The sequence below is a fragment of the Carlito syrichta genome, unplaced genomic scaffold (genome assembly GCF_000164805.1).
Source record: "Carlito syrichta isolate Samal-C Ts95f unplaced genomic scaffold, Tarsius_syrichta-2.0.1 Scaffold308817, whole genome shotgun sequence".
Lineage (NCBI taxonomy): Eukaryota > Metazoa > Chordata > Mammalia > Primates > Tarsiidae > Carlito > Carlito syrichta.
The window spans coordinates 53,041-65,546 of NW_007252913.1; the positions used below are offsets into that span (position 1 = coordinate 53,041).

Consider the following 12,506-nt stretch of genomic DNA (forward strand, 5'->3'; position numbering starts at 1 on the left):
GAAAAACAGGTGGAAGATGTCAAGCAAATTACTATTGTACAACATGTATCAATGAACCTGCACTGCATATTGGTGACTGTTTCACATGTTACCACATGTCAGAAAAATATAAGATATAAGATTTTGATTTTTTTCATAAATAAGTTCCTCAATGCCAAGAATTCCATTATAAGCCAAATATTACAATAAATAATTGGTTCCAACTCTATACTATTTAATATGAAGTGATTCATTTTTCACTGTTTTGTTTAAAAGTGCAGTCAAGTTGCTGGTAGATGATCTGCGTGATGTCTCCAAGTGTAAAGGGCTACATTTGACTTATTGATAGGATGTTAATATATTTCATGATATTAAAGTAGTATAATCCTCAGAGTATTTATGCAACTGATTGTTACTATCTTGTTCAATTCTTTCTTTAAACAAAGCTTTGTTTTTTTTCTGACTTGAAGTTTTATACATTCTGTGTGGAAATTTAGAAAATACAGCTAAATAAAAAATACAAGGTTATAACAATTTATCCCTAGTTCCATCGTTCAAAAAAACCTGCTCTTCACAGGATTTGGTATATATCCTTTCATTGACACTGTCTACAGCTAGTGCTTTTTTAAGAATATGTCTTGCCCAACTCTTCTGATTTATATGATTAAAATTCTGGTTAGATTTTCCCAACTATTTTTCTTTTTTGTTTACATATTTTCCTACTTTAAGGTCATAAAGACCTTATATGTTCTGCTAAATGTTTTAAATGTTGCTTTTTACATTTAAACCTTTGAGTCATCTGGAGTTTGTTCTTATATAGTAATGAATTTTAATATCTTTTGGTATGGATAACTAATTGTCCTCAAACCACTAATCTCTACAATTTTATCATATACTAGCTTTGCAAATGTTTACAATAAATTTTAATATAAAATTAATAGGAAATAGTTTATACAAAATGCTATCTTTTATTTCCCATCTTTAATTTGGTTTTTATTTAGCTAGTCTAAGTAGTCTTCCTAATTCCAAGGTAAGTACAGCAACCTTTTTATTTCTAAGAGTAGTTATTCTTGTGAAAAATTTGAGTTAGTAGCTACAAAATTAAGTGTGGATAATTTGAAATCATTAACAAAGAACCTCTTGGTTTTCTGCTTTTGTATCTTAGATATGCATCTCTTGCTTTTAAAAAAAATAGTGATGCAAAGATGGCTGTGAAAGAAATGAATGGAGTAGAAATAAATGGAAAATCAATAAATGTGCGACTTGTTAAAACTCCTGGAGAATATACATCAACACTTTCCTCCAAAAATGGGAATAGAACTAGTTTGAATAATTTGGAGAAAAGCACTAACAAAGAAATCAACTCAACCTTGTCTGTTTCTAAATTGTCCAGAACTAGGCCAAGGCAGCAGGAATCTGAACAAGACAATGAGTTTCTCCCTTCTGAACAGGTTGGTTTTCTTTATAAATCTCTTTAATGGTCTTTGTACATGCTATATTGCATTATGTAGCTTTGTAGAATAAATACAATCTTGAAGTAGAAATGAGAACATTAGTCTGAATTGTTTATAACCTCGGATCTACCTTAACCTTTTGTACAACTCCAGTTGTTCCTAAGAGAAATCTAGATCTTCGTCGATGAACACAGAACTAAAGAGAAACTCATTCTTTTTTATTTTAACTAGGTTCTTTGCCAATCCTTTGCAGTCTTTTTGTCTCTTTGTTCTTGAACAGTACTATTCTCTAAGTAGTTATATTTGTATAATTCTTTTTTTCCACAACTAACCTTATCTATTGATTTTTAAAACCATAAAGTATAGTCATTTTATTTTCATATGCCATCATCTTTACCTCATTAAAGTTTTAAACACCGTGTGGAAAGTGATGGAGTTTGCCTATTTACTCTTCTCTCTCCACTGCTCAGCCAAATTCCTGGAGCCTCATAGGCATTTCACAGATCTTTTTTTAAAAAAATTATATACAGTATAATTTGCTCTTTTTTGGTGTCCTTGACTTTGGATAAATGTATATTGGCAAGAAACAATTACCATAATCAAATACAGAAGAATTCTATCATTCTAAAAAGTTATCTTGTGCTCTAAAATGTTTCTTATTCTTAAAATCTTAACTTTTTGTCAGTGTCATATCAATGGAATTGTACTATTTAACACTATTAGTTTGGTGTCCTTTACTTAATTTAATGCATTTGAAATTGATCCCTGTTGTTGTGTGTATCAGCATTTCATTCCTGCTCATGTTTTGTCCACTTTTATTCAGTTGTTTATTTTCTTATTGTTGAATTTTGGGTTTTTTGTATTTCGGTTGAGTCCTTTTATCAGATAGTGATTTGCAAATAATTTTTCTCAGCCTGTGCCTTGTATTTTCATTCTCTTAACGGTGTCTCTCTCAGAACATGAGTTTTTTATTTTGATGAAGTATAATTTATTATTTTTTTCTTTTATAATTTACATTTTTTGTGTTGTAGCTAAGAAATCTTATCATAACCCAAAGTCACAGAGATTTTGAGTTAGTTTTTGTATATTGTTTCAGTTATGAGTTAAGGTGGGTTTTGTTTGCTTGTATTTGTTTCTGATTTTCACATAGAATAGTTCCAGCATCATTTGTTGAAAAGACTATCCTTTTTCTATTGACTTACCTTTTGGGCAAAAATTAATTGACCATATTTGTGTGGATCTATTTCTAGACAATAACTGTTTCATTTAACTGTTTGTCTAAATTTCTACTCATACTACACTGTCTTGATTACTGTAGCTATATAATAAGTTTTGAAATTAAGTTTAGGAATGAGTCTTCTAACTTTGTTCTTTTTCAAAATTTTTGTGGCTATTCTAGTTAGGCTTGTTGTTTAAATTTTATAACCTATCTTAGTTATCCATGAAAAAAATTCAGGTTGGATTTTTATTGACATTACTTTGAATCTATCGATCATCACAAATCCTTTTTAAATAAATGGATGAATGAATAAATATTTACTGAATAATGAATCTAAATTTTCCCCTTAGTAAGATAAAATAATCTCTTCTCTATGCTTTATCCAATCCTTTCCTAATTCCTGGAGTTATCCCATTCCTTTTCTATACTATTTGCAACTCTGTTTCCACTCACAGACTTTTGTCTCTCCTTGCAGTCAGGTATAGCCTTTCCAAATCCTGACAGGATTTTCACTAGACTTAGCATTCCTTTATAATTATTTAAAATTATTCTTGGCTGGGCACGGTGGAGTAAGCCTGTAATCCCAGCACTTTGTGGAGATTACCTGAGCCCACGAGTTCAAGAACAGCCTGCAACTCTGCGAGACTTCATCTCTACAATAAATCAAAAAATTAGCCAGGCATGGTAGTATGTGCCTGTAGTTCCAGCTACTTGGAAGGCTGAGGCAGAAGGATCGCCTGAGCCCAGCAGGTTAATGCTGGGGTGGCCGTGAGCATGCTACTGCACTCCAGCCTGGGCGATGGAGTGAGACTCCACCTCAAAAATAAATTATTCTTATTTGCCCTGTGTTTTTATTGCCAAACTTCTCAGTGAAGTAGTTTATATCCATTTCCATTTCTTTGCTTCTCTCCTTTGTCTTAATAATCTGACTTCAGTGTCTAAAATTTTACTTAAACTGTTCCTTTAACAGTCACTAGTGACCTTTTATTGGTCTTTTCCCCATCCACCTTCTTCTTGACTACTTGGCCTTTTTTAACAGTGGTTATTCCTTCCTTATAACTCTTTTTCTTTAATCTCAATGACACTTCATGTTTAGGATGGATTTTGTGGTATACAGCTTCAATCCATAGTAGGAAGGAAGGAAACAAAGTACCTCTGGCTACGTGGCAACCTGTACTGGAGGTTTGGGAACTGTGACTCTTCCTTTCATCTCTCATGTAGTGCATCTTGCCTCTACATTCCGGTATGCTCATTCTCCTGCTCTCTGTTTTTCTCTGCTCATGATTGCTTTCTTCCCCCATTTGGCTTTGTTTTGCTTAATTTTAACTCTACTATGTTTTCATTTCAAGCCCTGTGATTTGATGAATTTGTTTGTTTCATATTCCAATTTCACATTCTTTAGGCAGGAAATGTAATTTATCCAGTCTGTGATTTTAGTGTTTATTAGCTTAGAAGATAACACCCTTGATCCTGTTAGCTGTGGCAGTGGGCATGGGGTTGGCAGAAGGAAGGTATAACGAAGACCTTCTGGGCTATTGGTAGGAATATGTTTATCTTAGAGTATGTGGATAGGGAAGCCCTGTTGCCATCTCTGTTAAACTATTCTTCAAGTTCTCTTATCTTTCTAGTTTTTTCTTCTTCCCTTTTTCTCAGATTCTCAAAATTCTCTTCATTTACTTAGAAAATATTTAGTCTACAATGAGAGGCAGAATCATGAAGATTAAGAACAACTCTTACTTAGCTCTGCCACCTACTCATCATGTGACTCTGGGAAAGCTACCTAACCTTTCTGTGTCTGAGCTTCCTTATCTTAGAATGGTAGTGAGTTCCTACCTCACAAATGTTAAGAAGCTTAAATGAGTTTACTACATAAAAAAATTTTAAAATAGTTCCTGGCCTGAAGAATGTACTCAGTAAATATTAGCTGTTGTTGTTGTTATTATTTACCAGTAATTTGACATTTTCTTGGAGAGCTCATGCTTTCTGTAGTTTCAGCTGTCACTTAGAACTATTGTATCTTAAACTTTTCATTTACTTATTCAAGTTATTACTTACCAACTGTGTGTACATTTCTAGGCACTGGAAAAACAATAGTGAACAAAACAGAAAAAACGTGTGTTCTTATGGAGCTTAAATCTAGTGGGGGCAGTAAGGCAATAAGTAAAAGATGTAATATTCTGATGTGACAGATCTAATATTTTATGTATCTTGCCCTAACTTTTCATCCAGCCTTTAAAATATGAATCTTTCCTTTGTTGAACTTTTATGGTATTTTCAGTGGTTTCCTTAAATTTGTAGCCTACTTGTATGGTTAATAGTAACTAGTTGATCTTCACAAATGGAGGGGGCTCTGTATTTTTGTTTTTTGTATTTTTTAAGAAGGCAGGATTTATTGAGAGGATAGAAAAGCTCCCACAGTGGGAGGGGACCCAAAGGGGTTGCCCTGGCTCTGTTTTATGTAACCAATTTTCTTCCCTTAGTATATGGTGCACTTCTGGGCACATACTTTTTGTTCATTACATGCGGTATTTAGTAAATAAGTTGTAGAATATTTCTGATTACTGTATAGACTAGCCTTTCTCAGTCAAGTTGGCCAGGAGAATTAAGCCTTAATGCCCTAAGCCTAAGACATTCACTTTATTTAAGGAATTAACACCTCCTGTACATCTGTAATGGAACTGGTTAGGTCCTATCTTTGTGAGAATTGAGAAAGTAGTTATACTATTTTCTGTGTTCGGTGGATCAGAAGAAGAATCCTGATTGAGAAAGGCTGATTTAGATATAGTATCACTGCTGTAAGAAAAACATGTTGAGCATGTTTCTTTTTTTAATATATGGCCCTGAACACAACTTGAGTAATTATACTTGGTACAAATAATTCACAGTTAATTTTTTTTAGGAATTTGTTTACTATTTATAATTTTAAATATTATTTTCATTGAATAAGCTGTATTGTCTTAATGTAATGGTCTTTACTGATTTTAAGAAAATTTTTTAAATGTTTATTTAGGGTATCAAGAAGAATTGTAAACAGATCGAATCTGCTAAATTATTACCTGATACCCCTATTCAGTTCATACCTCCAAACACATTGAATCATCGTAGCTTTACCAAGATCATGAAGAGACTGATTGAACTACATCCAGAAGTCAGCAGGTAATAACTAAAATTATTTGTTAACTGGTTTTAAACTTTTGATGTAAAAATATGATTTAATTCAATAACTTAACTATATTCAGAATGTGTTACTGTGGAAAGAACAGATGCTTATGTACATTTTTCTTTTGTATAGAGATCATATTATAGATGCTCTTCAGAAAGTGAGAATTAATCATAAAGGTTTCCTGACTGGCTTATCTATTAATACTATTGTGAAAATGACTTCATCTGCTCTAGAAAACTCTACTTCCAGTTAGGAATAAAAGAAGCAATAAAGAGGTAAAGCAATCATATTCTTTTATATTTAAATATTACTTTAACATTTTAAGTTATTTTTACATAAAAAGAATAACATTAAATTAAAAATAATAATATAAAATTTTAAAACATAGTATATCAGTTAACTATTAATGCAAAAAAACCGATTGCCCCCAATTTTTTTTTTTTTTTTGAGTTGGAGTCTCACTCTGTTGCCCAGACTGGAGTGCAGTGGCCACTACTGGCCACTGCAGCCTCGACCCACTGGGCTCCGGCGATCCTTCCGCTTCAGCCTTCTGAGTAGCCAGAATTACAGGCACGCACTACCACGCCAGCTGATTTTATGATTTATTGTAGAGATGAGGTCTCGCCAAGTTGCCCAGGCGGGTCTTGAACCCGTGGGCTCAGGCAGTCCGCTCACCTCAGCCTCCCAAAGCGTGGAATTACAGGCTGAGCCACCGAACCCGGCTTACCCCAAAATTGATTGGCTTAAACAACATTCATCATTTCACAGTTTGCAAGTTAGGATTCAGGAGTGCCTTAACTGGGTGGTCTTTCCTGTTGCAATTTGTTGGCATGGACTTTAGTCATTCAGAGGCTTAACTGAGACTGGAGGATCTGCTTCTAAGATGACTCATACATTGTTGGTAAGAGGCCTCAATTCTTTACCAAGTCTCCATTTTTTTAACAACACATACTCACTTGGTGTCTGTTTCACATTTTGGTGATTAACACAGTGTTTCAAATTTTTTAGTTCTATCTGTTATGGTGATCTGTAATCAGTTATCTTTGTTACTTTTGTTACAATTTGTGCAGGTCTTCACAAACTGCACCTATATAAGACAGCCAACTTAATAAATGTGTATGTTCTGACTGCTCCACTGACCAACTGTTGCCCTGTCTCTCCCTCTCTTTGGGCCTCCCTGTTCCCTGAGACACAACAATATTGATTGAAATTAGATCAATTGATATCCCTACAATGGCCTCTAAGTGATCAAGTGAAAGAGAAGAGTCATATGTCTCTCACTTTAAATGAAAAGCTAGAAATGATTAAGCCTATTGAGGAAAGCATGTCAAAAGCTGAGATGGGGTCAAAATCTGGGCCTTTTGTGCTGGTTAGCCAAGTTGTGAGTGCATAGGAAAAGTTATTGAAGGAAATTAAAAGTGCTACTCCAGTGAACACACAAATGATAGCAAAGCAAAATATCTTTATTGCTTTGTGGAGAAAGTTTTAGTGGTCTAGATAGAAGATCAAACCAGCTATAACATTCCTTTAGACCAAAGCCTAATCCAGAGCAAGGACATCTCTTCAGTTCTTTGAAGGCACTGAGTGAGGTGAGGAAGCTGCAGAAGAAATGTTTGAAGCTAACAGCGGTTAGTCTATGAAGTTGAAAGAAAGCAGCTATCTCCAGAATATAAAATTGCAATGTGAAGCAGCAAGTGCTGATGTAGAATCCTCAGCAGGATATCCAGAAGTTTAGCTAAGACAATTAATGAAGGTGACTACAGTAAACAACAGATTTTCAATTTATAAGAAGATGGCGCCGGGCTCAGTGGCTCAGCCTGTAATCCCACGCTTTGGGAGGCTGAGGTGAGTGGATTGCCTAAGGCCCCGGCGTTTGAGACCCGCCTGGGCAACTTGGCGAGACCTCATCTCTACAATAAATCAAAAAATCAGTCGGGCATGGTTGCGCGTGCCTGTAATTTCCGGCTACTCGGAAGACTGAGGCGGAAGGATTGCTGGAGCTCAGCAAGTCGAGGCTGCAGTGGCCGGGAGCAACCACTACACTCCAGTCTGGGTGACAGAGTGAGACTCCAACTCAAAAAAAAAAAAGAAGATGGCATCTAAGGCTTTCACAACTAGAGAGGGAAAATCAATGCCTAGTTTTAAAGGTCAAGCTGGCTCTCTTGTTAGAAGGTAATACAACCAGTGAATTTCAGTTGAAGCCAGTGTTCATTTATCATTCTGAAAATCCTAGGCCCTTAGAAATTATGGTAAATGTATTCTGCTTGTGCTCTATAAATAGAACAACAAAGCCTAGGTGACAGCACATCTGTTGATAGCATGATTTACTGAATATTTTAAGCACACTGTTGAGACCTACTGCTCAGTAAAAAAGATTCCTTTCAAAATATTTCTGCTCACTGACAATGCAGCTAGTCACCCATGAACTCGAATGGAGATGTACAAGGAGATTAATGTTTTTGTGCCTGATAGCACAACATCCATCATGCAACCCATGGGTCAAGGAATAATTTTAACTTTCAAGTGTTATTTAAGAAATAAATTTCATAAGGCTATAGCTGCTATAGCTGCTTCTCTGATGGATCTGGGCAACGTAAATTGAAAACTTTCTGGAAAGTATTTGCCATTCTAGATACCATTAAGAATATTCATAATTCATGGGAGGTGTTATGTAAAAATATCAGCATTCACAGGAGTTTGGAAGAAGTTGATTCCAACCCATGGATGACTTTGAGGAATTCAGGACTGCAATGGAGGAAGTAACTACAAATGTGGAAAAACAAGACAGTTAGAAATAGAAGTGGAGTCTGAAGATGTGGCTGAATTGTTGCAATCTCATGATAAAACTTGAATGGATAAGAAGTTGCTTCCTAAGCCGAGCTCAGTGGCTCAGCCTGTAATCTCGCACCTTTGGGAGGCTGAGGTGAGTAGATTGCCTGAGCCCGCGGGTTCGAGACCTGCCTGGGCAGTGAGACCTCATCTCTACAATAAAATTTTTAAAAAATTAGCTGGACGTGGTAGCGCGCACCTGTAATTCCGGCTACTTGGAAGGCTGAGGCGGAAGGATCGCCGGGGCCCAGCAGGTAGAGGCTGTGGTGGCCGGGAGCAGCCACTGCACTCCAGTCTGGGCGACTGAGTGAGACTCCAACTCAAAAAAGAGAAAAAGAAAATAAGCCTACAATATTTCCAAGGTTACACCTGTATAACCCAATAGCTGTGTGACTGGAGTTTTTCTAATAGCTGTGTGGAGAAATTCTAATAGCTGTGTGACTGAAGTTTTCACAAAAAAGGAGAGGAGAGAGAAAATAGAGCAGATACAATATTTGAAAAAAATTATGGCTAAAATACTTTGAAAATAATGACAATTTCAGGACACAAATTCAATAAAACTCTTTTCAGATCCTGAACAGGAAAAATGAGACCCAAATACATCAAAGAAAAACTGCTTGAAAAATCAAAGTCAGAAAGGAAATTTACAAAGCAACTGGAGGGAAAAAGTTTACCTTCAAAGTGCAACAATTAGACTGACAGCTGATTCTTAACAGAAGCCATCAAATCATTCTACAAACCTAGCCAGGAAAAGAGCCTTCAAGAATAAATGTAAAATAGATAACTGTCATGTAAAAACAAAGATAAGTTTTTACTTTAGAAGAGGACTCACCCGAAAGAAAATATTAGAGTGTTCTCTAGGGAAAAAGTTATTTGAAATGAAAGGATAACTGGGAACGATGGCTCACGCCTATAATCTCAACATTTGGGAGGCCAAGGTGAGAGGATTGCCTGAACCCACGTGCAACTTGGTAAGAGCTCATCTCTACAATAAATCAAAAAAATTAGATGAGCATGGTGGCGCATGCCTGTAGTTCCAGTTACTTGGAAGGCTTGCCTGAGCCCAGTAGATCAAGGCTGCAGTGGCCGTGAGCGTGCCACTGCACTCTAGCCTGGGTGACAGAATAAGACTCCAACTCAAAAAAAAAAAAAGAAATGATAGGTTAGAGGTGCGGGAGGAATGAAAATAAAAAAGAATAATTATGTGGTATATCTCAGTGTATAAGGTTAGAACAAATTATGTTTTATAGGGTCTAATTAAAATACATGAATACTAGTGCTTAAGTTGAGAAGGAATTAAACCTTATTATTCTAAGCACCTTGCAGTTTGGGAAGAGAGTAAAGTGTCCTATGTTGGGAGTCCCCAAGAGAATCCTAAGCTCAGTTATTTGCTACAAGGACTCACATGACTCAGTATATAATTGTACTAGTGGATATGATTTATTACAGCAGCCAAATACAAAGCAAAATCAGCAAAGGGAAAACAAGTTTCTAAAGAGTCCTTTCCCAGTGTGTGACTGAAGTCACACAGGATGTGCTTAATTCCTTCAGTAGTGAATTGTGACAACATCTATGAAATGTTGACTACCAGGGAAGCTTATTAAAGACTCAATGCCCAAAGATTTTATTGGGGGTTTGTCATGTAGGTGCCCTCTGCCTAGCACCTACCAAAGGTCTTTGTAAGGGTAGTAATCTCAGGCCTGCAATGTAACTCTCTTTTTTACACATGTGCTGGTTGATATCAAACTTTGATAAGCAAAGAATGCATGTTGTATGTCTGGGGACAACTACTAAAAGGACAGTTTTAAAAAGCATATAAAAAATGAAGTTGGACCTTTACCTTACATTATCTTTAAAAATTAGTCTGGATGCAGTGACTCAAGCCCGTAATCCCAGCACTTTGGGAGACCAAGGTGAGAGGATTGCCTGAGCCCAGGTTCGAGACCAGCCTGGGCAACATGGTGATACCTCGTCTCTACAATAAATCAAAAAATTAGCCAGGTGTTGTAGTGCATTCCTGTAGTTCCAGCTACTTGGAAGGCTGAGGCAGGAGGATCGTCGGAGCCCAGCAGGTTGACACTGGGTTGACCGTGAGTGTGCCACTGTACTCCAGCCTGGGCGATAGAGTAAGACTCCAACTCAAAAAAAAAAAATTAGCTCAAAATGAATCAAAGACATACACATAAGTGCTAAAATTATAAGATTCTTAGAAGAAAACAGTGGAAAACCTTCATAGCACTGGGTTTTGCAGTGATTTCTTGGATATGACACCCAAAGCACAGGCAACAAAGGAAAAGATAAATAACATCTTCTTTTTTTGAGTTGGAGTCTCACACTGTCACCCAGACTGGAGTGCAGTGACTGCTCCCAGCCACCGCAGCCTCGACCTGCTGGGCTCCTGCGATCCTTCCACCTCAGCCTTCCAAGTAGCTGGAACTATAGGCACATGCTACCATGCCCGGCTAATTTTTTGTTTTATTGTAGAGATGAGGTCTGGCCAAGTTGCCCAGGCGGGTCTCGATCCTGCAGGCTCAGGCAGTCCACTCACCTCAGCCTCCCAAAGCGCAGGATTACAGGCTGAGCCACCTAGCCCAGCTTGATAAATACGATCTTGTCAAAATCAAAAACTTTTGAAGATCGAAGGGCACTATCAATAGAATGAAAAGGCAGCCCACAGGATGAGAAAATATTTTCAAATCTCATATCTGATAAGGGTAACCCTTCAGAATATATAAAAATTTACAACTCAACAACAAAAAAACACAACTCAAGTAAAAAAATGGGCAAAGGATTTGAATAGACATTTTCCCAAAGAATATATACAAATGGTCAGCAAGCACATTAAAAAATGTTCAGCCTCACTAATTATTAGAGAAATGCAATGAAAACCACAATGAGACACTGCTTCATACCCATTAGGATGGCTGTTACCAAAAAAAAAAAACTAAGCAAAAACAGAAAATAACAAATTTTGGTAAGGATGTAGAGAAATCTGTTGTCCATTGCTGATGGGAATGTAAAAAAAGCACCACCATTTTGGAAAATGGTATAACAGTAACTTAAAAACATTAACCATAGAATTACCATATAATCTAGTAGTTCCAGTTCTGAGTATATACCCAAAAGAAGTGAAAGCAAAAACTCAAACAGGTACTCATGCACTTATGTTCATAGAAGCAATATTCACAATAGATAAAATGTACAAGCAACCCAAGTATCCATTGACAGACGAATGAATCAAAAAATATGGTATATGTGTCTAATGGAGTATTATTCAACTTTGAAAAGTAATGAAATTCTGTCTCATGCTACAACATGGACGAAGTTTGAGAACATTGCCCAAAGTGAAACAAGCCAGTCACAAAAGGACAAATAAGGATGATTCTACTTATACGAGATAACTGGAAAAGTCAGATTCATAGAGACAAAGTATTAATAGTGCTTGTCAGGGGCTGGGAGGAGAGAATGGACACTTAATGTTTAATGCGTACAGAGCTTGGGAAGATGAAAAAGTTCAACCAGGCACAGTGACTCAAGTCTGTAATCCCAGTACTTTGGGAGGCCAAGGTAAGAGGATTGCCTGAGCCTATGGGTTTGAGACCAGCCTGGGCAACTTGTTGAAACCTCATCTCTACAGTAAATCAAAAAGGTAGCTGGGTGTGGTGGCATGTGCCTATAGTTCCAGCTACTTGGAAGGCTGAGGTAGAAGGCAGGTCGAGGCTGTGGTGGCTGGGAGGGTGCCACTGTATTCTATCCTAGATGACAGAGTGAGACTACAACTCAAAAAAAAAAAAAAAAAAAACAGTTCAGAAGATTGATGGTAGTGATAGCTGCATAACATTGTGAACTGAACACTTCAAAA

At 36.6% G+C, this 12,506-nt stretch overlaps 1 protein-coding gene across 1 annotated transcript in view; it reads left to right on the plus strand.

Annotated features, from left to right (window-relative positions):
- RBM44 (RNA binding motif protein 44) overlaps positions 1-6,104 on the plus strand; it is a 58,653-nt gene extending 52,549 nt beyond the window's left edge. Inside the window, exons 14-16 of the mRNA XM_008065878.2 lie at positions 1,145-1,430; positions 5,663-5,808; positions 5,945-6,104. Of these exons, the coding sequence (XP_008064069.1) occupies positions 1,145-1,430; positions 5,663-5,808; positions 5,945-6,068 (556 nt within the window). The 3' untranslated portion in view covers positions 6,069-6,104. The remainder of the gene's footprint in view (positions 1-1,144; positions 1,431-5,662; positions 5,809-5,944) is intronic.
- The last annotated feature ends 6,402 nt before the right edge of the window (positions 6,105-12,506 follow it).